At 39.3% G+C, this 27595-nt stretch overlaps 4 protein-coding genes across 7 annotated transcripts in view; 1 reads left to right on the forward strand and 3 right to left on the reverse strand.

Moving 5' to 3' along the window:
- Positions 1–71: 71 nt before the first annotated feature.
- LOC106699800 (interferon-induced protein with tetratricopeptide repeats 5-like) lies at positions 72–2509 on the reverse strand. The gene is made up of 2 exons (XM_023339673.1): positions 2239–2509; positions 72–1515 (listed from the first exon to the last, which is right to left on the reverse strand). Exons 1-2 carry the CDS (start codon positions 2310–2312, stop codon positions 207–209), a joined length of 1383 nt encoding a protein of 460 aa, XP_023195441.1. The 5' UTR covers positions 2313–2509; the 3' UTR covers positions 72–206.
- Positions 2510–3785: 1276 nt separating this feature from the next.
- Positions 3786–13105, forward strand: reep6 (receptor accessory protein 6). Of its 4 annotated transcripts, XM_023340081.1 has the most exons (8): positions 3996–4053; positions 6859–7062; positions 8178–8271; positions 9541–9679; positions 10611–10779; positions 10855–10991; positions 11631–11653; positions 12550–13105. In XM_023340081.1, exons 2-7 carry the CDS (start codon positions 7032–7034, stop codon positions 11643–11645), a joined length of 585 nt encoding a protein of 194 aa, XP_023195849.1. In that variant the 5' UTR covers positions 3996–4053; positions 6859–7031; the 3' UTR covers positions 11646–11653; positions 12550–13105. The 4 variants fall into 4 exon arrangements, with proteins under 4 accessions (XP_005805301.1, XP_023195847.1, XP_023195848.1 ...); XM_005805244.2 differs by lacking the exons at positions 3996–4053; positions 6859–7062 and adding an exon at positions 3786–3950; XM_023340079.1 differs by lacking the exons at positions 3996–4053; positions 6859–7062; positions 12550–13105 and adding exons at positions 3786–3950; positions 11798–11810.
- Positions 13106–14404: 1299 nt separating this feature from the next.
- Positions 14405–16206, reverse strand: c9h19orf25 (chromosome 9 C19orf25 homolog). The gene is made up of 3 exons (XM_014471086.2): positions 16052–16206; positions 15416–15594; positions 14405–14840 (listed from the first exon to the last, which is right to left on the reverse strand). Exons 2-3 carry the CDS (start codon positions 15555–15557, stop codon positions 14659–14661), a joined length of 324 nt encoding a protein of 107 aa, XP_014326572.1. The 5' UTR covers positions 15558–15594; positions 16052–16206; the 3' UTR covers positions 14405–14658.
- Positions 16207–16783: 577 nt separating this feature from the next.
- apc2 (APC2, WNT signaling pathway regulator) overlaps positions 16784–27595 on the reverse strand; it is a 33664-nt gene continuing 22852 nt past the window's right edge. Inside the window, exons 10-14 of the mRNA XM_023340043.1 lie at positions 27434–27532; positions 27169–27308; positions 26579–26773; positions 26235–26449; positions 16784–26125 (exon numbers count right to left, since the gene is read on the reverse strand). Of these exons, the coding sequence (XP_023195811.1) occupies positions 20596–26125; positions 26235–26449; positions 26579–26773; positions 27169–27308; positions 27434–27532 (6179 nt within the window). The 3' untranslated portion in view covers positions 16784–20595. The remainder of the gene's footprint in view (positions 26126–26234; positions 26450–26578; positions 26774–27168; positions 27309–27433; positions 27533–27595) is intronic.

The following is a 27595-nucleotide window of genomic DNA, read 5'->3' on the forward strand; positions in this document are numbered from 1 at the left end:
GTTGTATAAGCTACTTCTGGAGGCGGAGCTTCAGAAAGAGCAGGAGCTTCTTAAAGAGACAGAGGCCCAATTTTAAGGTGTTACATTATGAAATAAAATTTCTTTAAAGTCATCTTTTATATATGTAACATTTTTATGACATTTGAAGGTAACATTGTTACTTGACTATGCTATAAAATGGCAGAATCTCTCACTACTTCAGGCTTTCAGATGGACAAATGAACCAGGAAGTGTTCTATGTCTCCGCTCATCGGCTGCCGTTTCTCTTCGCTCATCCTCTCCAGCCGCCTGATGCTGTCGTCCCGGTAGAAGCTGTGGTGAGGAATCGCTGCTGCCCTCATGTAGAACCGGACAGACTTCTTCCTCTCCTTCTGGCTGTACTGCAGATATTTAGCATAGAAGCTGCAAACCATCTGCTCCTCTTCGGGATCCAAGTTTCTTCTCAGCAGCTCCTTGAACGCATCTTCGGCTTCAACTCGCTGGTTTGATTTCACATACATGTTTGCCAAAGATATCTGCATCTTAAGGGAGGAGTGAGGGTAGAGAGCGATGGTTTGTTTGTGAAGACTGATTGCTCTGTCCATTAGGCTGCGATCCAGGTGCTTGTTGCTTTGGGAAAAGACTTTCCTTTTGTAGCAGATTGCGGCGCATTTCTTGATGTATCGCGAGTTGGGTTGTCTCTCCAGAGCCTCTTCTGCTAAATCAACAGCTTCGTCCATGGAGACGTGGGTCCGGTAGAGCCTTAGCAACGGTTTCACGCCGCTGTAGCTGCTAACCGGCTTTGCTAGCACTTTCCTCGCCAGTTTTTGTGCTTCATCGTGAATCCTTGCTCCTTTCTGAGCTTGGGCTTCCAGGTAGAGAGCAACGAGGTGCAAGTTCTCCGGGTCGTGCTGTTTGGCGATCTTCACCTTCTCCAGGATGTCAGAGTCCAGGTTTTGTTTTTTAGAGGCTTCGACCAACGCTAGCACCCGGCTGGTGTGCCACTCCACCATGTCTGGTTGCATCCTGATGGCTTTCTGGAAATAATCTACAGCCAGCAGCTTCTGATTGAACTTCATCAGAGTCCAGGCTTTCTCAGCGCAGATCTCCGGGTGCGGATCGTCCGCAGAAGGAGACGGGTACTCCGTCATCAGAGCTCCAACCTTCGATAAGTACTCTCCGCTACGTGCCCACTCCCCTAGCTGGTGGTGCAGCCAGGCCATGTTCCCGTAGTTCACCACCAACCAGGGGCCTTCGTCTGAGACGGTGTTCCTCAGTTGGCGGAAAGCCTCAGCCGCCCTGCAGAGCAAACGCCGAGCGTCTTCCAGGAGGCCCAGCTGATGGTGGACGAAGCCCTGCAGGTTGTAGATGTGGCCCAGCCAGCAGTAGCCCAACTCTGGACCGATGTCCTCCAGCGCATCCCGGAGACACAGCAGCTTGGACCTGCTGAGGTCCAGATCCCACGTGAAGTGGCACTCCAGAGACTCCAGGTGGGATTCCAGGTCAGGTTCCAGCTGTGACGGAGTCCGAAAGGAGCTGGAAGATCGATGAAAGGTTTAAAACTACAGAACTGAGAAGAACAAAATAAGAGAAAAGGAAGAAAAAGGAGGATGAGGAGCAGCAGAGGGATGAATGTACAACGGCCTATAAGAAGAGAAAAAAGAAATTTCTGCCAAAAAAACTAAAATTTTCTCAAAAAAGTGGAAAATACGAAATTTCAAATTCAAAAATTTGATAACTAGAAAAATCTCAGAAATGTTGACATTACTCTCAGAAAAAAAAATAAATTCTGAGCTCAAAACGTTGAAAATTGGGGAAAAAATCTGAAATTTGGAGATTAATCTCAGAAATCTTCTAGAAAAAAACCCAGAAAATTTCTGAGTTAGTAATGTTGAAAATTGTGAGACAAAATCTGAGATTAATCTAAAAATTTCTAGAAAAAATGTGTAAATTATCTGAGTTTCTAAAGTAAAAAATATTCAGACAGAAGAAATCTACTAGAAACAAATGGTGAAAAAATTTCATGTTTTCTAGAAAAATCAACATTTCTGAGCTCAAAAAGCTCAGAAATCTCCAACTTTGATTTCTGGAAAATTCCTGAGATTAATCTTAACATTTCTGAGCTTTTTGGCAGGAATATACATGTTCAATATAAAATGGCCCTGATATGAGGTAGTATAGATGAGTAAAGAGGGAAAGAGAAATCCTTACGAAGAAACGAGAAAAAGCAAAAATCTGAAAGTGTTTCAGGGAACGGACCTCATCCTGCAGCCGTTGTCTGGATTCTGTGGCTTTCTGGATCTTTCTGTTCTGCTCTTCAGGCGCGGCACCATAAAAACCAGTAATGTTGAATTTCCTGTAAATAAAGTCTCACTGGTCGAGACGTTTCTCTTTTCTAATGAACGAGAAACTAACTCAGCACTGATCTGATGCTACAGGAAGCTGCTGAGTTTAACGAAGAATGAAATCTGACTGAACAGTTTTTATCCTGGAACGACGGCGAACGTATCGAGTCATTTTGACATGAAAGGTCAAAGTTCAAGCAGAGCTGTAAATGTTCGGTTCAAAGTCTTCTCTGTGTCAGCTCTAAATGACATCACCACAGTTCACTTTAATATTTCATAGAAATATGAATCAGCGCAAAAATATGTTATTTTTAGTTCAACAGGAAAAGATGCACCATAAAATCAAATTCAACAGAAATAATTTGATTTCCCTAAATAAACGGATCCACTGTGCTCAGATAATTCAAGGTCAAACGTTCATATTCAGCTCTGTAGTTTTCCAGCTAGCTATGTTGACTAACCCTGATAACCTAGCTAAATGCTTAAGTATTATAAATCTACTACATGCTAATTAAGCATGTTTTTTATGCTAACATAACTTTGACATGCTAACTCAGCACCGTACACCATAGCACATGCAAAGCAGGCATAGTGACCTTATTCTGTCACAAAGAAGAATGCTATGTATGCTAAATGCTAATTAAGTAAACTAACTTTACCACATAGTGACTAGGCAAATTATGCTAGCTCTTCATGCTACATGCTATCGAGGAGATATAACTTTGGACATGCTAACTCACCATGATATTATTAATGAAATATTAAACATGATGAATTTGTTACAAGCAAAAGCTGTCAAAGCTAAATGCTAATCCAACAAAATAACTATGCTAGATGCTACATGATAACTAAGGTGTATGCTAGATTACTTAGCATGTGGGAAGGTTATCAACCTTAATATTAAAGAAATAAAAAATAAAAATCTACTGTAATCTAAAGGGCCAGTTTTACTGTCAGGCAAATGTCACATTTTGAAAAAAAAGACAACTTATAATTTTAGATAAATATCTACAATAGGAAATTATTACTATAGTTATTAAAAATCCACTGTTTTTTTCTACTTTTAGGATTTAAAATAAAGAAATATAAAATTTAGTAAAAAGAGGAATAATGTCTTTTCATGCATTGGACAGGAAACAGATCTAAAATTACATTTAGTGTCATTCTTTGTGGAAATTAAATTAAATGCAAAACTCGAATTAGTTATTATCTGGTTCTCTTTAATTTTTATCATAACTATTAATTTTTACTGTGGAAAGCCCAAAGAGCCACTTGCAGACTTATCCTGCTGCACAAACTAATCTGAAACTGGTTTTAATTTCTTCAAAATTAAAAAGTCTGATTAAAGAAACGGGTCTCTCTTTTGAGTTTATTTGCCAACGCCCAGGCGCTCCACCTCCCTGCAGCAGAGCTTTACCTCTTGATTAAATCAGATTGCTTCTGTCAGAGGATTATCTCTCCGCTTTCGGCCGCCTCCAGGTCACTGAGGAATAATGGGGCTGTGGAACGTCTTCGCTTCCATCAAGGACCGAGCAGAAAAGTTTCTCAACGAGAAGAACGTGGTGACGGATGTTCTGGGGAAGCTGGAGGAGAAGACGGGAATCAAGAAGAAGGTCATCGCCCTCGGTAAACCAGAAACGGTTCAGTAATCTGGTCTGTTCAGCTGACGGTTCTGTATTACGGTTCGTTAGGCGCAGGAAAACCGGAACCTGAACACGTCAAACAGCAGGTTAGACGGTTTGAAATCCAGTGTTTCTGAACCAACTTCAGGAAGACACTTTACAACTCAGCCTGCTAGTTGGGCTACATGCTAAATAAGCATGCTAGGTGGATGCTTATTTTGGTATTGATCCGATACCAAGTATTGCCGATACCAACACTTTTTATTTAGTTTACTGTATCGTCAAACTTCTGAGCTTCAGCAGTTTTTGTAGATTTGTGGCAGGACAAAATTTGGACAGTTTATAAATCCTTTAATATCATATTAGCATGATCTGTGTCAATTTTTCCTAGTTAAAGTGCAAAAAAAAAAAATCATCATTCAAGAGCAAATCAGAAGGTAGAGCTGAGAAACTACAAAACATTTTTAGCTTCACCTACATGTTCTATTAAGCACCTATTAATTCCCAATAATTAATTGGTTAAATAAATAAAAACAAACAAATCAACCTTGCACTGCATTGACGTTCAGTCAAACAGAAAAATTCAGTTTTTCACATGTTGACGTTCAAAGTGTTTTTAGCTGTTAATGATGAAGCACTAAAGGAATGATGTTATTTCATTTTAGGCAATAAAATGTTTCAGCATCACGTTACAATAAGGCTCCCCTTACAGACAGCTAATAACTAGTTTATAAATGTTATTAAGTCAACTATAAAGAATTTATAAAGCATTAATAACTGTTTATTATGCATTAAGTAAGGGTGAGAATTAGACTGTATGGTAAAAAAATATATTGTTCTCTCAATGTATCTGAAATGTTTAGTATAGCAACTCTAGATTAAATATATAGATCTGGCTCATTATTTGACAAGAACCCAGTAGATTTGGTCTCCTTCTCACCTTTAATTAATGCATAATAAACAGTTATTAATTATTTAGAAAGTATTAAGAGCTTAATTAATAACATACCAATGAAGTATTTATTAGCTTTCTACAAGGGGAGCTTTATTGTAAAATGTTTATTTTAAAAAGAGTTGAATTGTTTATTTGCATCTTTTATTAATTTCTAATATTGTATAAAAGAGCCTAAAGTAGTTAATTGAAAAATTGGCTTAATATACTTTTAAAAAAAATCTGATTAATCGATAACTAAAATGATCGTAATAATCCTAACTGAAATTAAAAGTGAAGCCTTTAGGGCGGTCTTTCTGACACTGCGCCCCCTGGTGGTGAGCAGGGTACTGCATGTAAACGACCGTTTATTTGCAGTCAAAGTAAAAAAAGTCCAAAAGAAAAAGTGCGTTGTTCTGTTTATCTGCGCTACCCTTAAACCCGTCCTTCCTTGCAGCAATGCGCGTGCGCACATCGATGCTACGTCACATACTGATAACTCAGCAGATTTCTTATAAATCCGTCCTACCTGTGGAAGTTTTGTTTCATGTGTTTTATTTCATCAAAGTTTACGGTAAGCTTTATTTAATTTATTTTATACTTGGCTGTCATTAAGCTGCTGTATTACTTCATGTTTTTACTTTACATGACAGGAAGCTTATACATTTATTTATAAATGGCTTTAGTTTGCCGTCTGCAAAGTCGTTGCTACTGTAAACAAGTTATTGTTTGGTGGTTAATCAGGACAAAATATGTTGTTTTGGGCTATTTTGTCCCTATATTTCAAAATATTTTAGTTTAATTACACTCTTTTTTTATTATTAAACTTGGCTAAATAGATGTGGGACTGAAGCTGTGTAATATTAGTGTAATATTAGTATATATTAATCATATTCTACCATTTCAGGAACACAATGACCTTCGCAGTTCGGTGACACATTGTGGCTGCATTTGATAAAGTCATACAACATATTAATATGCAAAAAAAGAGTTGCGGTGATCTGTATTAGTCTGTGTTTAATTTAATTCCAATAAAAACCCGTTTCCCCTGTCGGATGCTGTTTTATTCTTACAAACACCTTTGTGTTTAAAATATATTTTAACAGGTATTATATTCTAATAAAGGATTGGGTCAAACATCTACAGCTTTTCATTTTAAACAGGTAGGATATTCAGATGAAGGAAGTGATCTTCTTGTGGTTTCGTCATGGATATAAATTGTTCCAATGCTAAGCTAACCATAACTGCTAAGCTTCCACTTCAGTCCCGTCACTCGAATAATGTTATCCAATATAAATAACAATAACAACCTGCTGTAGTTTCTGTTTGTAAACATGACGGTAGCAGTTTTAGACGGGTAGCACCGACAGACAGACTTAGCCATCTATCCGTGCTACTGTAGGAAAATCTGATGAGGTAGCTCAGATCGTCAGAACAGCAGCGCTACAGCTAGCTTACCAAAGGACTGTTAAAACAGCTATCGTTACTTTTATTTAATTAAACACGATTAAATACATTAGATAAATACACATCTTTATGTTTTTGTGCTTCTAAATTACAAATAGACCTAAAATGTCACTAATGTACACACTTGGTAGTAAATAGATTATTTTTTTATTTCTATGTGTTCGACATAATTGGAAAGCTTAGAATTTAACTTTCAGAAACTGTAAAAAACTCAAAACATCCTGAGTTCATAACAATAAGTGAGTTAAGAGGCTAATATTTCCACTTCAGGTCGGATTAAGATGTTGTTATTGCAGGATAATTTAAAGTTAGTTTAGTGTTTGTTAAATGAGTTAAAAGTTTGAGAAACACTAGATTACAGAAATATTGTTTCATTTTAGGGATTAAAATGTTTCTTATTTAAAAGTTGAATTGTTTATTTGCATCTTTTAGTGAATTTCTAATGTTTAATTTAAAAAAATGGCTTCAGTGGTTAACTCAAAAATCTAATTTTTGATTACTAAAATAATGGCAGCCCTAATTGAAATAAAAGCCTTTAAGGCCGGGCCGTCGAGGGAAACACCAGTAAGCAGGCAGCAGCGTGGCGGTGACGCAGCGATGACGTCACCGGTGCCAGGCGGCCGCTGCTCCCGCTCCGCGCGCTGACGCGGAGGCAGATTATCCCGGCAGCAGAGCAGGACGGCCTCCATGACTGAACAGCAGCATAAGCTGATCAGAGGTAGGAGGATTTATGGTGGGACGGAGTTTCTAAAACTGTTTCAGCCTCAGAGTCACTTTATATTTAACAAAAAGTCTCTAAACTAACATGAAATCATCCCGCAATAACACAACCTGAGATTAAAATACTAATCTCTCACTCCATGTTCTGTGGTGTTTTGTAAATGTGCAGAGTTGGGTTCTAACTACATACTTTTACATGAGTAACTTTTTTTTTAAATGTACCTTTCACTACTTTTTACTTTTATTAGGAAGTATTTCTACTCTTACTTGACGTTTTGCTACTCTGTGGATTTTCTACCCACTGAATGAAAAACAAACATTTTAACCAGAAATTCCCCAAACAGACACACACCTGCAGTTTCTGTTCAAGTTTTATAACTTTTTTATTAAAAGAAACTGATTTGGAAACTTTTTTTTTTTGGTTGATTTTGTTATTTATATGAATTATTGTTATTTTGGTCTTTACAATAAAAAAAATCCACTTAATTTTATATTTTGGTTCATCTGATGATGTAAATTTTAAATATTAAAGTTACTCAGGACTTGAGTAAACGTTTTACTAAATATTTTTTTACTTGATGCTCTTAAACTCAAAGATTACGTCCCGTTAGAAAATTATCTTTCAAATAGGACATTTGTTTATTATCGTATTACTGAGTTTGTCACACAACATTTTGCTCATATTATTCCAACTTTTGTTCTTACAGTATAACTTTTTATTGTGTCTGATTCTTATTGGTACTTTACTCTAATATGACTGTTTTTCTATTATTGCTTTTCTATGTTATTATTACGACTTTGTTGTTTGGCTTCATTTTCATGACTTTATTCCTGAACTATTAAAATTATTCTTGTGACTATTTTCATAATGAGCTTATTTTCATGTTATTATAACTTTATTATAGAATTATGACTTGTCATACAATTTTATTCTCTTATTATAGTTTATTCTGGTAATATGACTTTATTCTAGTACTACTACGACTTTATTCTTATTTAGACTTGCTGCAGTTCGGCTTTATTCCCTGAAAAAGTTCCTGTTTTTTTTGTAATGTGTCTCCAGACGTAATTTGCTGTGAATGGTTGTGATATAAACTGGATGTGTCTGTCCAGGCGCCGTCTCGCTGACTGGACTTTACCTGATTTATGGATATGGAGCTTCGCTGCTCTGCAACCTGATCGGCTTCGTCTATCCGGCTTATTATTCGTGAGTTTTATTCCTCCGTTTTTCTGTTGATGCTCCAACAACATGTGGGAATGAAAGCATATAGAAGTGAGTAATATTAGCAGATGTATGTTTTAAAAACTAAATTTATGTTAGAATATTATATTATAAGATCTTATGGCAGAGTACTTGAGCCAGGCTAAGAAAAAAAGTTTTATTATAAGAATAAAGTTATAATGTTTAGCAATAAAACAAGCTCAATCATTTTTATTTTTATTTTCTCTCCTTCTACCAAAAACTGGATAATTTTTTAGAAGATTTTCATTCTGGTGTTTTGGTCTCAACCAGCCCTTATTTTGAAGGGCAGTTTTGTTTACAGAGATTTCATAATTCATTTATTTGTTGCTTCTATTTATTCATTTTGGATATTTAAAATGTCTTCCAGTTCCAGTATTAAATGTTCATAGACTCATAACACAGCTGGAATAATATGAGAATAAAGTCGTAATACGACAATAAAAATTTATGACCAAAAAGTTGAAAACTGCAAGAATGAAGTTGTAATACGAGAAGCAATATGCAGAATAAAATAATATTACCAGAATAAAGCCGTACGACGAAAACTCGTAATATGACAAGGTTGTAATATTACGAGTTGTAATACAAGTCAAAATAATATAAAAACAAAACTGAAATAATAAGACAATAAAGTCAAAACAATGTAAGAATAAATTTGTAATACAAAATGTAATATTACCAGAATAAAGTGATGAGAACAAAGTCGAAATAATATAAAATCAAAGTCAGTGCAACTATTCTCATATTATTGTGACTTTAATATTGTGATCTTATGTTATTCTCATATTATTACAACTATTCTGGTAATATTGCTTTATTCATGTATTATTGCAACTTTATTCTCATATTATTTAAACTTTATTGATGTAAAACTTTATTCTTGTAATGAAAATCTTTTTCTTCATCTGGCTCTGTTAATCCGTCAGAGGAAATAACAGAAATAAACTTCAGTTATTCATTTTACAGGATGAATGTACCATTATTAATGTGTCTGTGATTAAACGTTACCTTTGCTCTGGTCCAATTTATTCACTGCAGCTGGTTTTCCTAATGAATATCAACTGAACGTTTTTGGTAAATCTGTATTTTATCGGATAAAGTCTGCAGGATTCGATAGAAAACGTCAAACATAATTTTTTGTCAATCAGAAACGGATGTGGAAAGTTTTCTTCATTTTCTGCCTGTTGTTTCCAGTCCTGTCTCAGTTGGAACTTAAGTTCTGGTTTTCTGCAGAATCAAAGCCATCGAAAGTCCCTGCAAAGAAGACGACACAAAATGGCTGACCTACTGGGTGGTGTACGGCGTCTTCAGCCTGGGCGAGTTCTTCTCCGACATTTTCCTTTACTGGTTCCCGTTTTACTACGCATTTAAGGTGAGGACACACCCAGAGTTTTCAAAAAACAAAAATTGACATGACGCCGGACCCAGACCTCCGACAAACAGACAGTTATGATGGCAGAGGTAGAGGAACTCTATGCGACACCAGAAGCATTTCTGACTTATTTTTGCCTTTTCAGCCAACACTGAGGCAAAACATTTCTCAGAGTCGTACATCAGGTCTGCAAGGCTGATGGCAGGAAACAATGGAGAAATCATCGTTAAAATCAGAGGTTTTCTCAGCAAGAGGAAGAATGAGGAGCAGAAAGTCTCGTTGGGTGTTAGTGTGAACGCTGCATCGGGTTAAATAACAGCAGCAAGTGAAAATCTGCCTCCAGGAAAATGCTTAAAGATAAACATTAGAATAAAAAGTTTCTTAAATATAAATCTGCAGTTACTGCAGCACAAGTTTTCATGCTGCCACAGAGCATTATTGGTCTTTGATTTGACAATAAATAAGTGTAGTTTTGACAAAAAATTGGATGTTAACTGCCAGTTACCTTCATGCTGACTAACATGTGGTAGTTGCCGTTGATCAGTTTCATTGGACAGGACATGAGGTCGGCTGCAGGCATTGATCCATTTATTCCAGACTCCGTTTGGGTTTTGGAAATGTAATAAATTGTATTCCACTCTCTAAATGCTCTGGGTAAAGGCTGCATGTTCCACATGGACCTTTCTTTCCTAACGAACTCTGTTCGTTACAGCGTTAGCAATAACGAACTCTGGCAACGTTGTCAGAGGTTTGGTTCCTCCAGATAAGGGGCATATACTTAAATAGCGACCACCGACTGGTCAGTTTCTGACAAACCCACTGGAATGATTGGCAGGTGGCGTCGTGTCAGTTGTATCTTTTTGGGAATAAATGTAAAATTCAACAAAGTGTGGGAAATGGTTCTGGATGTTTTCCTGGTGTTTGTTTCCAGTGTTTGTTCCTGTTGTGGTGCATGGCTCCGATATCGTGGAATGGCTCCCAGATCATTTACAACAAAGTGGTTCGGCCCGTCTTCCTCCGGCATGAGGCCACGGTGGACAACATGGTGAGCGACCTGAGCGGGAAGGCCATGAGCGCCGCAGAGAACCTCACCAGAGAAGGTAACCCAGCACCAGTAGAAACCCAGGCGCTCCTGTTTCAGGAAGCTAACACTTCTTCTTCTTCTTCTTCTTGAGTTCTATCCACTCTGGTGAAGAACAAAACTCTGGTGACACCAATGCCGCCGGTCGCCCCGCCAGAACCAAAGAGTTTACCAAGTTTAACCGGAGAAACGTCCAACGCTAAAGTTGCTCCGAGCGAAGAAGAACGAAGGGTAAGAAAATGTGTTTCCTCACTTCCTTCCTCAGATTTAAACAGCTGCTATGGTGGAATGATGCTTGAGAAAAACAGAGAACAGTTCCTTCAGTGCAGGAGAACATGTTTATAGGGCCACTGTAGAAAAAATACATTCCTAGAATGTACAAAAAAAGTTTAGGATTAATCTGAGAAATTTTCTAGAAAAGACTTGGAAACTTCTGAGCTTGGAAAATTTAATATTTGCTAGAAAAACCTCAGAGGATTTTAGGTTAATCTCAGAGATTTTCTAAAAAGAAATTATTGGAAATTTCTGAGTTCAAAAGTCAAAAATGCTCAACTTTTGAAATTTAAAACTGTACAAGTTTTTCCTGAAAAAGTTGAGTTTCAAGAGAAATGTTCAACTTGTGAAACTTACAAATTTGTATTATTTTTTTAATTTTAGAGATTAATCTAAATATTTTAGAGCGTTTTTTCTGGCAAATTTCAAAGATTTTTTTCCAATGGGCCTGCTGTGGTGTCCTGCATGCTTGTGGTTTGGGTTGGTAGATTTTACTTCTGCAAGGTTTGGTACTGACTGTAGAACTGCTCAACTAACCTGTAGGACATTTTTTTTGCGTGAATCTTCTAATCCCGACGTGTTTGTCGCCTGTTGCAGCCTTTTCTTGGGTGATCAGATTGGTAAGTGAGCCGGTTGTTGGTAAAGATCCTGTGTTGTGATAAAAAAAAAAGAACTGGTTTAATAACAGAGTAGTTTTCTTCTCTATTGATGTTGAGCTACAGACTTCCTTCCTCCTCCTGAAAATATTTATTTCTCCTCTGTAGATCGTAACTCCAAATCCACCCAACTGGTCACAGAAAACAAGGGCAGGCATCATATGCATTTCATTGATTAGCATTAGCATGACAAAAACACCCTAAAATAAATAAAGGGATCAATGGCAGTTTAGCCGAATTATTTAACTTAAGACATTAAATGAGTATCAACTGAAATAAATACTAGTACTATTTCAAGAAGTTACAGAATTTTATAGACAATGTATTAAAAATAACCACATTCCACTATGGAGTTCCGTCCGGTGACGGTGTTATAAAATCGACACAAACGGGACCTAAAAACAAATCCTAGCGGTAAAATTAACAATTCTCAACAAAGGATCCAAACAACCTGAGTGTCAAGCAACTCACCTTTGAATTTGATAACTTCATATCAAGTTTTCATCAAGTTTTAACTTGAAAACCGACCGCAGACTGTTCTGTGCTATGTCAAGCTAGCGCTGACTTTTGAAACAGCGCCCCCTGGAGGCTGGATGAATGAACAGGTTATAGACGCTTGGTGAACGTCCGCACTTCCTTTCCTGGATTATTTTACATTTTCGAAAAGCCCTGTTCAAATTTTAAAGTATTTTAAAATTTGACTTTCATGCTAGTAAAATAGAAAAACCTTCTTTAGGTAACAGTAGTTTAGAAAACAGCGATATGTTTGTATCGGCTGTTTTTCCTCTAGTAAACACTTGATGAGAAACATTTTTTAAAATCCACAAAATAACTCAAAATTTCCTGTTTGTGTTTAACAGTTGTTCAGATAGCAGCAGAGGAAGAGGAAGATGCTCCGCGAGGAAGAGGAGCAGAGATGTTTTTATCCTGAATGATCCAAACAGAAAGTGCTCCTTATGTCACAGAGACTCGGTTATAAGGCCATATTTTTGTAGAACGGTGATGTATTTAATCTGAATTTATGATTTGGAGATCATTTATTGTCTTTAGAAAATCAGAAAGATACTGGAAGCTGCTGTCTGATCTACGAGCTAAATGTCAAAACAAGTTCAGGAAAAAAAAATAAAATAAAATCCTATGACTGGAGGTTCTACTTTATCAATAGTTCAGATTAGAGAACTGAATCTATAAAAATGAACCAGTTCACTTTGAATTTCTGTTTCTTATTTGCCTCTGAAATGCTGTCAATTTATTTGACACTTTTTCTGCTTTTACTTTTACTATAAGTCAGACCACAGAGGCATCCAGGACCTTTTTACTGAAAAACAAACTTTGGCTCATCCATTCATTGAACTCTGTTAGTTTATTTTTGAAGAAAGTGAAAATTTCTGGGAATAAACTAAAAACATTTTCTTCACCAAAGACACATTTTTTCTATTTAGTCCCACAAAATAAAACTTGTTTAGAGTTGCTAGAGTGAAATCACTTCTTTTTTTAGAAAGTAATTTTTTGTTAACTATATATATGAAATTTGTTGTTTTTAAATAAATACAATTTATTCATATTTAAAGAATTTAAGAAAGGAAAACAAATGAGTGAAATGAGGATCCAGTTTTCCTCCAGGGGTTGTTAATATAGAATAGAATGGAATTTTTTGATCAACTTATTCATTGATAATTTTATTTTAAAATTTTATAAAGATGAATACAAAGAAAAATTTTAAACAAATTGATTAGAAAAATTGTTTTAAAAAGAGCACTATTGGTGACTTTAGTGTCATTCTGTCGAGGGAATTGAATGCAATTACCGCTGTTCCATGAAAATCTGCATTAGTTGTTTTAACTATATTTTAAAAAGTATTTTGGTTCCAAAGTTAAAGAGTCACATGTTTCAGATCTCTGCTCTAGGAAAACAAAATAGAAAACATCAACCCAAAAAGTCAGGAAGCTTCGTTTTCTTTTATACAGAGAAACATCTGAAAACTTAAAGTAATTTGTCCTTTTCTGCTTTGCTGCATTAAAATTGTGAATGTTTAATTTACTGCTGAGCAAATACATTTCTTTTGTTTTTCCACTGGGAGATTTTGGTCCGCAATGTGAACATTTTAAACAGAACAGAACAGAACACCGGTCCAGAAAAGCCCCAGACTTCCATTTCTCTGCAACAGCGCCATCTACTGGTGGGTAGAAGAAAAGCAACCCGGTCATATCTGCACTGAGGAAAAATGGCGGACGGGGAAAAATTGAACATTTAAAACACAGGAATAATTAAGTTTGATCAGATCAGTTTCTGCAAATGAATACATGTTGAAAATGTGAACATTTTGTTCAACTGGAAACCTTAATACTCCACTCTCTTAACCAAATGTCAGAGTTGAAGCTTGTTTTGTTTCCTTCTCCTCAATTTAGAGGAAATAAGTTCAGTTTCACTTTGAGTGAAATGAAATATTAATTTGTGATTAAGGGTTTAAATAAATGAGGGCGAACATCTACACATGAGAAAAGGTTTGGGTACCTGAATATTATTTATTTTCATCATCCGTTTTATTTTATTATTTTTTGCTTTAATATTTATGTTTTTGTAAGGACCCCCACAAAAACATCTCAAGAGGTTATCCTTGAAATAAAATGAAATAAACATGCACTGCTTTATGTTTTACATTTATTTACAAAAACATAAAGAATTAAGCTTTGCACAAAAACAAATATTGAAAAAACTAATTAATATTTTCTTTTTTTCTCACCTTTACTTTCCACTCTGATTTTTATTTCTGCACATTTTCTCATTTATTTTCGCGGTCAAACTGCTGACTTTAGATCGCAACACTTTTCATGATCAGAAACATTCAGGGACCATGAAGCGGGATTACAGGTGAGGTCAAAGGTCAGCCATCACTGTCTGTCTGGGTTTCCAGTAGCAGAGTTCAGTTAAAGAGAAGAAGAAGCGGTGTCTCTTTGAGATGTGCTGAGTCAGCAGACTTGACCTTTGACCTCCTCCACCGTCCTGTCCAGCTGTTCCCCGGCCGTCTGCAGCTCCTCCCTCTGTTTCTGCAGCCGACCCAGCGCCTCCTCCAGTCGGCCGTTCAGATCCAAATAGCGGCGGCTCTGCTGGAACCGCAGCTCCGCCTCGCTGTCCGCCGGCCGGGACGAAGCTAAACACAGAACATCCAAATGTCCGGTCAGCGGGTCGGATCCAAACACACAGAACTTTTGTTCTGTTAATAAAGTGCATGTTCTAAATATATGTGACATACTTATGAGCATGTCACAATTAAGTATAAGTCATTATCACAAGATTTATAGCAATAATTAAAAGTATAAAAGTTGTAGTTATGAGCATTAAAATTGAGTTTTAAAGTCATAATCACAAGATGCGCAGTTTGAAATTATAACTTTTATATCTTATGACTTTTATTCTCAGAATTATTAGTTCAAAACTGTCTTCCCATTTCTTTCATGGCGGATAAATCCAGTTTTCTTTTCCCGTGGAGAGTGAAATCCTCTTTTCTTTATCTTGTCTGATTGGGGAATTAATGATGTTGGATTTCTTCAGAAACAAAAGCAAAACAATCGTGTTGTTGCAGAAATGTTTAAAAAAGAATTGGATACATGTCCTCTTATTTCTGTTAAGAGGTCCAGTTTAATTTAAAAAATTTAATGTTTTTAAAGGGGAGTAATGGAACAGGTGATGGGAATATGAACCAACTTGTCTCCGGTGTGGACTCACTCTGCTCGGTTTTCTCCAGGATGCTGAAAACCGGGTCATCAGGAGGAGCTTTGTGGATGTCCTCCAGAAGTTGACCCACAGTGGGGAGCTCGGGTCGGCTGGGCAGAACCACCCGTTTCTTAGTTTTAGAGCCAATATTCATTTCCACAAGCAATGCTACACTTTCTCCACCTGAAATACTGAAGGAATAAAGAAGTTAGAAAACAAGAGCCGTGCCTCCAGCTCCAGTAAACCTGATTATCAAAATGATCTATTTTTCTCTTTATTCTGCAGAATAAAGAAGTCTGAATATTTTTTAAAGTCTTAAAGTAATTATTTATATCAAATATAACCAAGATTCTAGCTCATTTTAAGCCAGTTTGTTAAACAAAAATCTATCCAGGGAAACATATCACCCCTGCAGCAATATATAATCCCTTTAAACCGCTAAAACACAAAAATCTATACAAGCTAAAAAGATAAATATTCAGCCGAATGATTTACAACGAAGTAAAATGTATTGTGAGATACTTTGTGTGTCGCTAATTAACGTTACGTTAGGTGACAACAAATTATAGCTTAATTCTGGAAATAATTGATTGAGGTTCTGGTTTACGTTGTAAACCGCCACAACAAGCCATGTTTTTCAGAGCTTACCAAGGTTTATGATTATTGTGAAAGCTTTTCGACTCGTTTTGGGTCTGGCTCACTCCGTCAACGGCGTACTTTCCCCACTTTCTTATACAGAAAAACGAGAAAAATACATCAACACAAGTTAGCAACCACGTCACCGGAAGCCAAGGGTAAGCAGCCGTGCGTCATGGCGTCACACGCCACGTCACTGGTACGGTGAACACGAAGGTGAGGATGTCTGCCATGATGTCAGAAACCGATTAAATCACAAGAGAAAAAAACAAACATATTTTTGTATTGAAGTTGACCGGTTTACTTAAAAGAATAAAACTTTTATTTGTTTGTTTTTGAGCCTCTTATCTTGATTCACACCCTTACTAGCTGTTGGCAGTAATGACCCATTTTGTTTTTGGCCGAACGCCATTCAAATCTTCTTGAAGTTCTCTTCTGATTTTTTCAAATAAAAGATCACTTCGCACCAATATCTTTGCTTCTTTAAAACATTCCTTTGTGCTGATTAGACATAACATAATGACCATTGACAAGTGAAGTAAAATATTCTTTTTATCTTGGCAGCTGTTAATAGGTGGGATATATTAGCTATTAAGACAATGTGATGACTAGATGACTGCGTCAGAGCATCTTCAAAACTGTAGCATTTGAAGGGTGTTCCTGGTCTTCTCTGGACAGCATCTATTGGTACAAGAAAGCCAGTAGTGTCACGTTGACACTTTTAAAATAAAGACAATGCAGCAGTTTAAGGAATCACATCATTTTTTATTGGAATGAAGACATTTATAACAACACGCTTCTGTTACTTTGCATGTTTATCATGGCACTGTGAAGCTTCTGAGACCCAGTTCAGGTGAAGACTGAGAAATTTTAATGCAGCTCAGCTACGAACTGGTCTTAGACCAAAGGCCGTCTCTTTTGAACGAGACGGCCGTTGGTGTTGGTGAAGAAAAGGTCTGAAGAACCCAAACAGAATTGATTCTCCAACCTTTATTGTCTTTTCAATGCTAGCTGCTTAGCTGTAGCTGACAAATATAATTCTGAAGCCTACAGCTACGGGAATTTTGGAAATTATTTCAGATTTTGAGGATTTTTCTGTTGGTCTGAAATTAAGCAAGAAGCCAGATATGTGTTCCTAAAATTGCTATGGCAACCAATCTTACTATTGGACAATTGTTTAATATATATGCTAAAACAACTGAATGTCTTGGGTTTCATGCCTTTCCAATCTGCAGAAGATATTTAGTATATAAACCTGCAAATGAAGGGCAGGCAGCAGATTTTACACCAAATTATTCTTATACAGAACTAGACTTGTGTGCGCTGTTTTGCCTGTGATGTGTTAGAATAATAATTGTAATCCAGACATTCTTACTTCTTCTTTCTACAATTTTGCTTCTTGAAACGCTGACTCTTGACACTGATAAGAGAGGATTTAAGAATAACAAAACCTGTAGGTCTTTAAAAGTCTGTTGGGGATAAAAGTAGGAGGTTACACAGCCTTTTTAATTAATGCTACAGAAGTACAACATGGTGGTTTTATTATAACAGCCCCTTAATGTAGATTAACTCCATCGACCTCTTCAAGCACACATGAAAGAGGAAAAGTACAACTACAGAGAATATTCATTGTCTTTATAATCTTCACCACCTATCGCTACTTTTACAGCAACACATTTAAGCAGATATTAACATGTACAGAGTTGCAGAAAAGAACTCCTGTGAAGACCACCAAAAGACCTGCAGTGGGTACAAAGTTAGAGCATAACAAAGCCAGCAGTGGTTATATGATGTACTTGTAGCTTACGTGTCCTAAACTGTGGAAGATTTTGTAGGTTTCAGCCTCAGAATACAAATTGGCAGCTAATTGTGATGCAAGCTGATGTGAGTCTGACGACCGCTTTACACAACATCAGGACAGTAAAACGCAAATACTTTGTTACATTTTGGCTTTTTGTTGACATGGTAACAGCGTTTTGGAAAGACAAAAATGCATAGGTTAGGTGATGGAAACTTTTTAGAAACAACGCTAATCATGTCTGCATAAACACAAACGATTACGTCAGTCACATTATTTCACACTTTCGCTTCGAATTTTACCCACACACAACACAAAGAATGTAGGAGTGTGTACTTCACTGTTTCATTAGCCTTAGCATTCTGATCATGACAACCTCAAGGCTACGGAGAGTGTCAGCCAGTGAATCCTTTGCTAGCTGTAGTATTAATATGCTAATATTGATGGAAATGTTTTTTAGCCTGTGGAAGGTGAAATACTGTTGAATGTGAGCCCAAACAGACATTAGTGTTGCTTTAAGGCATAAGCCTGTCTATGGCAATGCTTAGTCTTGGGATTATGTAGTAAGTGAGTCATTGGCCTAAATATGCTAGCTAATATCATTGCTATGCTAACTGAAAACCTATTTATAGCAATGTCCATCCTAGGGAACGTATAGTCCAATGAGTCATTAGCCTAAATATGCTAGCTCAGAGGTCTCCAACTCTAGTCCTTTGGGAGATTTTGGATGAATCCCTGGTGCAACACAAGGGATTCAAATAATTGAATTATCTCTTCAATATGGCATCAAGTTTGGAAAAGGCCTGGTAGTGAGCCTTTCATTTCATCCAGATGTGTTTGAGCAGGCTTGCATCTAAAATCTGCAGGACAGCAGCTCTTGGGGACTAGGGTTGGAGAAACCTGAAGTAGCGTACTTAAGCTTCTGCATTGGTGCACTGCAGAGTGAGATGGAGAACAGGCGCAAGGGAAAGAGCGCAGCAGAGTATACGCACAATGGTTATTTGATATACAAACACGACTTCATTTGTGTTAGGTGAGTTTCCAGAACGCAGTATTTCAAGAGGGGGTAGTCACTTGACTTCAGAGGCTGGTGACTAAAAAAACAAATTAAATGTCTGATATTGTCCAACCTAAGAAGTTTCTGCTTACTGTGCAGTCTTAACTTTGTACCTTCTCCTGTGCTAAAATCCAAACCACCACTGATAACATATTCTTGACTCACTCAATAGCAAACAGTACCTGACTATCAGCAAAATCAAACATCTCAATGCATTAACAGATGCATGTGGCTGCGTTATTCATCAATTCACAGTTTGCATTGTTACACGTTTTTGCGTCACAAAAACACAGATGGCATTGGACTGAAAAATCCTTCCTTTTGAATTACATCATAGCATTATTCAGTACCAACAATGTCTACATCTGTGTGTACACAGTGAATATATGAGCATGCTGTCAGCGGTTAACACTCACCAGAGGGTTTCTGTATACCTGATGTGTTATGTACAATACTAATTCAGAAACAGGATTGTAGAATGCAACAGAAACCGATACTACTGTTGCAGCATTGGGAACATTTGTGGTAGGAAACTAGTTTGAATTAAAATGGTCATCATCGAAATCCAATCTAAGCAGAAATAAAGAGATGTGCATTGGCTACTCTACATCATACTACTGAAATCAGAATTTAGATTTTGGAGTTTCAAGGTTAATTATTGATCCCAGCAACAATGTGGCTTTGAAATGACTGGTAAATACAGCTATTGTGCAATACAAAGACGTAAGATCAATGTATGCCAATACTGTGAAACCAACTCTTTGTATTTATAAGGCGAGAACCTATTCTAAAATATTAGGGCAAAAGCTATTTTTTAAACAGATTTTGTTATACCTCAAAAACAGAAGTTGTAATTGTCCTTAAATCACATTTGAACCTGTCACAATGCACTATGCCTCCTTTTATAATCTTTAATTGTTTCTAAAAACCATGGCAATGTTAAGTCGCCTGCATACAAGGTTGATTCCACAAATTCATAAGACGAGAATAGCATTGTAATATCCACCTGTGTACAGCTTGCATACAAATAAAAGTAGTGATACATTATTTGAAGAAATGTCTCATCACAAATGACTTCCATAAGTCTAATGGTCTTGAAGCATCTTTGTTGTCAAGTGGTAAAGCAAGGATCCAAAGCTCTGATTTTTAGTGCGTACAAAGGACTTTACAAGTCATTGTGTGTTTGTTTGTGTATGTGATGAGAATCTGTAGTCATCTCCAGTCCACCACAATTTGAACCTTCTTAGCCAAAAGTCCAGCTGAGCAGTTTCTTGAAAATGTTGCATAATGTTGTTCAATTCGATTGTTTCCAAGAAACAGTTTGTGACTTATGTGCTGGAATACAGTTCATTGTCTTTTATGCTTTGACTACATTTCTACCAGGCAATGATTAATCTACAAATACAAAAAAGTATAAAAAGATGCGATATCCTGGATAGATGTTCTCTGAAGGGCATCACGAAAAGTTTTTGGTGGTCAAATCGGGCCATTCTGTCTCCATGCATACATCCAACTCTTTAGCAACGACAAATGGAAGATCTGATCAGTTGTTCAGAAAGAGAGAAAGAAAACTTTGAAGGGAATGAATGGGATAGGAGAAAGGGTCAATAATCGAGGTATAGGACTAGCACACTTGTGTCCATATAGGATGCTGAGCTTAAGTCTGCAGTCATTCATGCTGTTTGGTATCCACCAAATACCCTACAGCTCAATTTTCCCCCCAGCCTTTTCAGTCATTGTCGCTGTCTGGCTTTGCGGGTCTTCCAGGCAGCAAGCCATGGGGCTGGGGATGTAATTAAATGGAGTGACTCTGGCAGCCTTGCTCCAGGATCCCTGGCGGAAAGTGACAACTCCGCCAACATGGCTGTCTGATGTTCCGGTAGTGCTGAGGCTCTTTAGTGAGCCATCTGAATCTGCATCCTGATGGTTACTCCCAGAGGCAGCAGTAAATTTTCTAAGGAGAGCCAGTCTGGCCTCTTCCTCAGAGATCACTGGAGCTGTTTCAGCTGCTGGAGAAGTACTTGAGTTAGTCTTGTCATTGGATAAATCTTCTGTCTGGACTGTGGCGTCCGTTGTCTTGCGAGATGCAAGTACAACTGTTGGCAGTTTTCCTGGTAGAGCAGGTAGTTTTGGTTTTTCCCCATCAGGAGAAGGCACCAGTGGTAACGCATTGGCGGGCAGCGTGCTTTTCAATATCTGAGGTACATCTTCATCCCTGATTCTCCTCCAAGTAACTCCAGTATTACGCCGCGATGTGGATCTCTGTCCTTTCTTCTTTGTGTCATCCTCGCTTTTTGCTCTTCCACTTGAATCAGAGGATGATGAACGTAGCGAAGAACGGCTGGTAACACGACTCAATATATTTATGCTTGGTGATGAAGCATGGCGCTTAAAGGTATCTTGTTCTTGTTGGTGCCTGACCCCAGAGATTCTGCCAGTAGCACTTCGCTGGGCTACCCTGCAAGGACTTTCCGAACTAGTTCTGCGGGCTGGCCGTCTTCCAGATAGATCTCTTTCGCTCGATGTTGCTCTTGACAAAGTTGTGGTCTGCTTTTGAAGACCAGGGGCTGGCTTTTGGACTTGCTGAACTTTTCCAGGATCTTTTAGCTGCACCCTTTTTGGGGCTTGCACTGCTACCTTTAGCTCCTGGCAGCGTGATGAGCACAGGAAGACAGCTGTAGCTCCAGGAGCTGCCCTTCGAGGGGATCCATTTTGTGATCTTGGTGTATTGTGAGGAGAGCCATCACGTCTAAATGGTGTCCTTGATTCCTTAATAAAAGTCAGCTGCCTCAGAAATCCATTTCGATCGGATTCACCACTGCTCGAATGGACAGACGTCATCCTAACCATATCAAATCGGTTGGCTGGTGACACTCTTTTCCCGTTAATCTGTTTGGGTGAAGTTTGGTTAGTTACCAGTGGTGACAAAGGTCGGGGCTGCCGGGTTGAATTCTGCATAAAAGGTATTCGGACAGGTGACTTCTGAGTTTTTGGTGGGGGAGATTTCTCATTTTTATTAAGAACAGGAGAACGTCCTTTTCTTTCAGGAGGGCTACTGGCTGGTGAGCTACTACTTGACGAGGTAGTCTTTTTCTGGATTGGTTTACCTGTCTGAGTTGGGGACACTGTTTTCTTCTGTGACTGCTTGGATGGTGTGGAGCTCTGTGATGATCCAGAGGATGAGCTTTTTGGTATCCTTGGAGGTGGAGTAGAGCTCCTTTTTGGAAGAGACAGCTCCACGTCCTGGGGCTGGCCGAGTCTGTGAAGGCTCTTTGACCTGTGTTGGGCAAGGTTTGGATTCTTTGGAGCATCTGTCTTGGTTGGCATTTTTCTGGGCGGAGGTCTTTGAGATGGAGCTGTCGCTTGCTGTGGTGTATAGATCACTGTCCTGCCTCTAAACACAACTGGTAAGTTGGGAACTGGCTTGCGTTGTGCAAAGTCTAAAGGTTTATTAGCCTTTTTCTCTTTTGCAAATTTCTTTTCTTTAGGTGTAAAGCTAGATGTGGACATGAAAGACAGAATTGACTCCGTCTCTTCGGATGATGGCTCTTGAGATTTTGAGGCTTGCAGTCCAGTGACAACACAGTTAGCTCCTTCCTGTATGGCTCTCCACTCAACACTGTTGAGGTCTGAATCGTTATCCCATCCCGTATCATCACTATCCATTTCTTCATCCATGTCCCATCTGTCAGAGTCCTTGTGTTTATGAGTATTTTCTGTTTTTTTCTTCCTGGCAGCCATTTTTCGCCTCTGCTTGGGCATGGCAGATGTTATGCACTTCTGGAGGAGGTCATCCTCTGAGTCCATGCTCACTGAGCTCGGTGAGCTTTGTTCTTCATACTGACAGTGCAAAGTAACAGCCTTTGTTTGCTGTGCCATATTGAGGGTTTTATTGTGTCTGTTTTTGTACCACATTTGCTGTGCTTTTGCTTTATGTTCCTCAAATTCGGCATCACTGAGTGAACTGACGGAGGAGCTGAGTGAGTAACATGCCAGGGATTCATCCCGTAAAAGATTTTGTTTTAATCTCAGAAAACCTCTGGGCTTTCCTTGGGAGTTATCTATCCTGCCTATGTTTGTCATGCTTCGGGAGAGAGTGCTTCTAGCTGCCTCCTTCATCTGTTTTCTGCTTGTTCGTTTGATTACTTCTTCATTGTTGTCACCATAGAAATCGATACTATCCTCTGAAGAATGTGTCATTTGTCGAAACATTTTGTTTTCTTTTTGTGTTCTGGAGTTGACATTGATTTCTTTGTTTTGTTTTATAACTGGCAGGTCAAACTTCCTGTAGGAGCCTTGACCTTGTTGCCTCCTCTGTTGATTTGGAGATCGCTCCCGATTTTTTAGGCTGGCTACTCGGTCAGCTACCTCTTTGCTCTGCATCAGCAACTTCTGAGTGGGAATGACATGTTTGGTGGTTCGGCTCATTTGGATTTCCGGTGGGTAGGTTGCCCCGTGTGGTTTGTGGAAGTGTGAAAATATCCGCAAGTCTTCAATCCTCTTTGCATCATTGTCCATCACTTCCTGTTTGCTCAGGCCTTTAGCTGTGCAGTCTTTAGCCCCCCTGTTCTTTAGGGGATACTGAAGAGTTTCATCACTTAAAGATGTTGTACTAGAGAAGTTAATAGGTGTTCCCTCTGCAGAGTCGGTGAAGGAAGAATCGTCCAACTTCAAGTCTTTTTGTGGGTATATATTTCTCCTTCTAGGACAAATTTGGGTTTTGCCATTTGGAAGCATGTTAAATTGTAGTTGTATTGGTTTTCGGATCTGGGAGTTGAGTACGTTGGAGGGAATGGCAGTCACCAGGGATGATCTTACTTTTCTAAACTTTGATGGCATCGCTGAGTTGATGCATTCTTTCAGAATTTCTATGTCTTCTTCTGAGTTGCCCTCGCTGTATCGTTCCCCGTTGTCAAATCCTTCCTCATCTTCATCAGGGTATGGGAGATTCTCATCATTTTGCTGGAGTAGTGGGGTTAATTTCAACTCCACGTCTTTCTGGATGTAGTGCTCGTGTAGAGGCAAAGCACTTAAGCTGGAAGCACAAGAGAAATTTTCTGTGGGTTTCTCAACCGTAAAATATATCATGGTTTCCAGGTCGGGAAGGTTAAACCTCTCCTTGGAATCTGTGATCTCTATGAACTTCCGCAGGCTGTTTTCCCACTGTCCTGGCATCCCTGTGGTCTGTGTCTCTGGTACATTTGACTCGACACAGCAGGGGGTTTTACTGCGACTAGGAGGCATAGTTTGTCCTGGGCTGTCTGGAAGGTCACTGGGGCTTATTGTTCCATCAATCATCTCACTGCATGGATCACTTTGGATTGAACTGGCAATAGAAGGAGACTCAAAACTGCCCAGTGAACTGACAGAGCTACAGCGGCTTAGAACAAGGGGTGTATCATGAATATAGTTCTCAGAAGAGCTTGATGGAGATCTGTCTTCATTTATAGCAGGTGAAGCACCCCTAAGGAACACCTTTTCCTTTTTGGGAGTACGAGATATCTCAATGGGATCTTTCTCTTTGATGGGGAGGGTTTTTGAGTCTGTCATCAGCAGCTGACTGTCGCTCAGATCTTCTAAAGTTTCATCTTCTTGCTCTTTCTTCACTTCTTCGCCATCATCCACCTCAATTATTTCTAAAGACGAGTCACTCTCCAGCTCATTCTCACTTTGTCCATCTAGCCCGCCGTCACCAGAAGAGAGTGAGGACAGTGAACTGCATCGTGAGAAGCAGATTGGAGTGTTTTCCACAGAATATTTCTGGACTGTTTCCATCGTTCCCACGGTTGGACTTCTGGTGGAATTCATTGGAGCAAATTTTGTAATACTTCCACCAGTCAGTACAGTGGGTACCCATGCTTGCCTCCTCATCGCTTGGGCGGCCTGAACATTGATGGCCGTCTTTGCGACTCCAAATTTTGCCACACTCTGGATGAGTGGGACCTGTTGATAACTAGGAGAAAGTTTAATCGATGTCATGCTTACATCAGAGGATATTTTAGTGGACACACTGACAGGTGTTTGTACTGGTTGTTCTTGGTTCTTGTCGATGTCTGTGTTGCCAAGCTCCACATTGTCCATAACTTTATTATCCACAGAATCTCTCTCTGGAATATCCTGCTGGTTAGTCTGATTCAGAACGCTCTGTCCTACATTGAGATGTTCCTGATGAGCCACTTTGAGGTCAAGTTGGTTGGGTCGTTGTTGTTGGATTGCTTGAGCCTTTGGAACAAGTCCCACCTGGTCTTTGCTACCACAGTATCCGTCACTGGTGCTGCCACTGTTCAGGCTGTCTGTTGACACACTTGTGTGGGCGGTTTTGAGGCGTAGAAGGGCGTGGGCTCTGCTGAGGCGTTCTCTGTAGGCTAAGCTGCTCACATCGGACAGACGGCAGGGGGAGCATGAATTTGCTCTGGCTTCGTTAAGCTCATCCTGTCCATAAGGCCAGTCTGCCAGGTGGTCCTCAGAGCTGAGGCTAAAACTGTCCTCAGAGGATGTGTGCATGGTGATGTCATCGACAAGTCTGTCAATTTTTGCCACCGTGTTGGTAATCTTCTTTGCTAGTTTCTCTGCTGCAGCAGAGACCACGTCATCAGGAGGAGCATGTTTCTTCTCAACCATCTGAGGCAAGTCTGTATCCCTCTCAGGTTCATTATCTCTCCTATGGGGCTGATTTTGCACAAAGTTGGAGTTGGTGAGATACATTGGCAGCATAGAGAAGCTACCAGTGTCCAAGCTGTTGGAGTTATTGGGGGCTTCATCATCATCAAAGCAACCAGAATCAGAGGCATAATCCTTCGCCAGACTCTCAATGTGCCTAAGAGGTTTGTTGAAGCTCAAATGCTTGGAACTCTGTTTCTCAAGTGTATCAAAGGTCTCAGCGAGGTGTTTGGCATTCAGCTCAGCCTCAAAAGCTTTCTGTTTCCTCATATAGAGGGAGGGCACACAAGAGCCAGGGGATAGCACCGCAGTGTCTTTGTATTTCAAAGGTCGATTGGTGAGGAGGTTCCTCAAAGCTGCAGCGCTGCCCATGGCGATCATCTTGTGCTTAGAGTGGATGAGGTTGCGCAGCATGCTAACCGCCCCGAGATCCCACAGCAGCTCCTGGTCTTTGGGACTCCTGGCTGAAAGGTTCCAGAGAGTCCCGCAGGCATTGCTCACTATGGTTAAGCTGTGAGAGCGCAGGTGTGCCAGAAGAGTCTGGAGACAGTTGTGATCCCGCAGGATTTGTCTGCACAGGAAGAAAAACAGACATACTTCAGCTTATATTTGTATGGATAATGAAGGGAAATATAGCATAAGATGTGTTTTACTGTGTCAGAATACAGAACTTCACCCACCTGTAGTCCTCTCGCGTGGCGATCAGACTTGACACATTTCGGAGAATTCCCCCTCCACTTTCGATGATGGCGAGCGAGTTGGTCTGACAGCGGTATGTCAGTGTGCTGACCAGGAAACCCAGGGATCCGTCAACTGAACAGATCGCCACTTTGTTATCAATGTTGTGGGCTGACAGGTTCCACAAAGCACTGAGGACACTTTTCAGAGTTGACTCCTGTAGAGAAGCATATTTTTCTCAACACAAGAGCAGGAATCTTCAGTAAATGTTAAACCCTTGGCTCCATTTTCTGCAGATTAAGTTTCCATTTCAATACCTGTATTTCACCAGTTTAGTTTTCTGTACCTTGGTTGCCTGCAGGGCACAGGTCATGAGTGCAGACACACAGCTGATGTCTCTCAGAACTCTCTTGGTGCTGATGTCGGCCCTCCAGGACAGGTTCCTCATGATGCTGGAGACCACCTGATGAAGCTCCTCGCTGTCTGAGGACAGCTGGGCCACCAGAGCCTGGAGGCAGCTCTTCCTCGAACACAGGGTGGCCTGTAGGAGGACGATGAGGGTGCAGACATGAGTAACAGACAAGCTAATGCTTCTGATATGCTAAACACTACTGTACTGCTTAAACTTTTAAGGTTTGTACACAGTTCTCATGGCCAAATTCTTTACTTTACTCAAATTAGCACTCCCAAGTATAAATATTTTACCATGAGTTTGCTTACTGAAATCAGACTCAGTGGATAGAGATAGGGAATAAAGTCTTGAGAGACAAATATTTCTCTGGACTCCATTTTTCCACATTTAAACTAAAGTCAAATTCTCTCCAGGTCTGTTTTCTTACAGATAAAATGGATGACCTGTGTCCTTTTGGGTTAGAAACCCTTCAGACCCATTTAGTCTAGGATTTATTGGATCCTGCCTCCACTGTTTGACTGTACCTTATTGACGACGTCACCAAAGGTGAGGTTGGTGAGGCCCATCCCAGCGTAGCGGCGCAGAGCCATGTTGATGGGGTCGTTCTGCATGCCATACATTTCCTGCTCAAGGTGGATGAGATCTGCCACCACCTGAAGACAACCTGGGGAAGAACAACACACTCTGAACCCAAAACTCACAACAACTTAAACTATCAAGCCAGCTTAGTGCTAGAATAAGTCCTCTATTCTCTCCCAGATGCTAAGAATGAGAAAATAAGGCACAAACCTAATTCATTCATGGCGCGTCTGTACTCTTCTTCAAAGGACATCTTCATGATGGCACACATGGCCTGACAGATCTGCGGGTCCACAGGTTCAGGAATATCTGCACATCACAGAAAAAGTTAAAGGAGGTAAGCTTAAACCAAATCAAAACTTTGTGGGATCA

The sequence above is a fragment of the Xiphophorus maculatus genome, chromosome 9 (assembly GCF_002775205.1).
Source record: "Xiphophorus maculatus strain JP 163 A chromosome 9, X_maculatus-5.0-male, whole genome shotgun sequence".
In the NCBI taxonomy this organism is placed as follows: domain Eukaryota; kingdom Metazoa; phylum Chordata; class Actinopteri; order Cyprinodontiformes; family Poeciliidae; genus Xiphophorus; species Xiphophorus maculatus.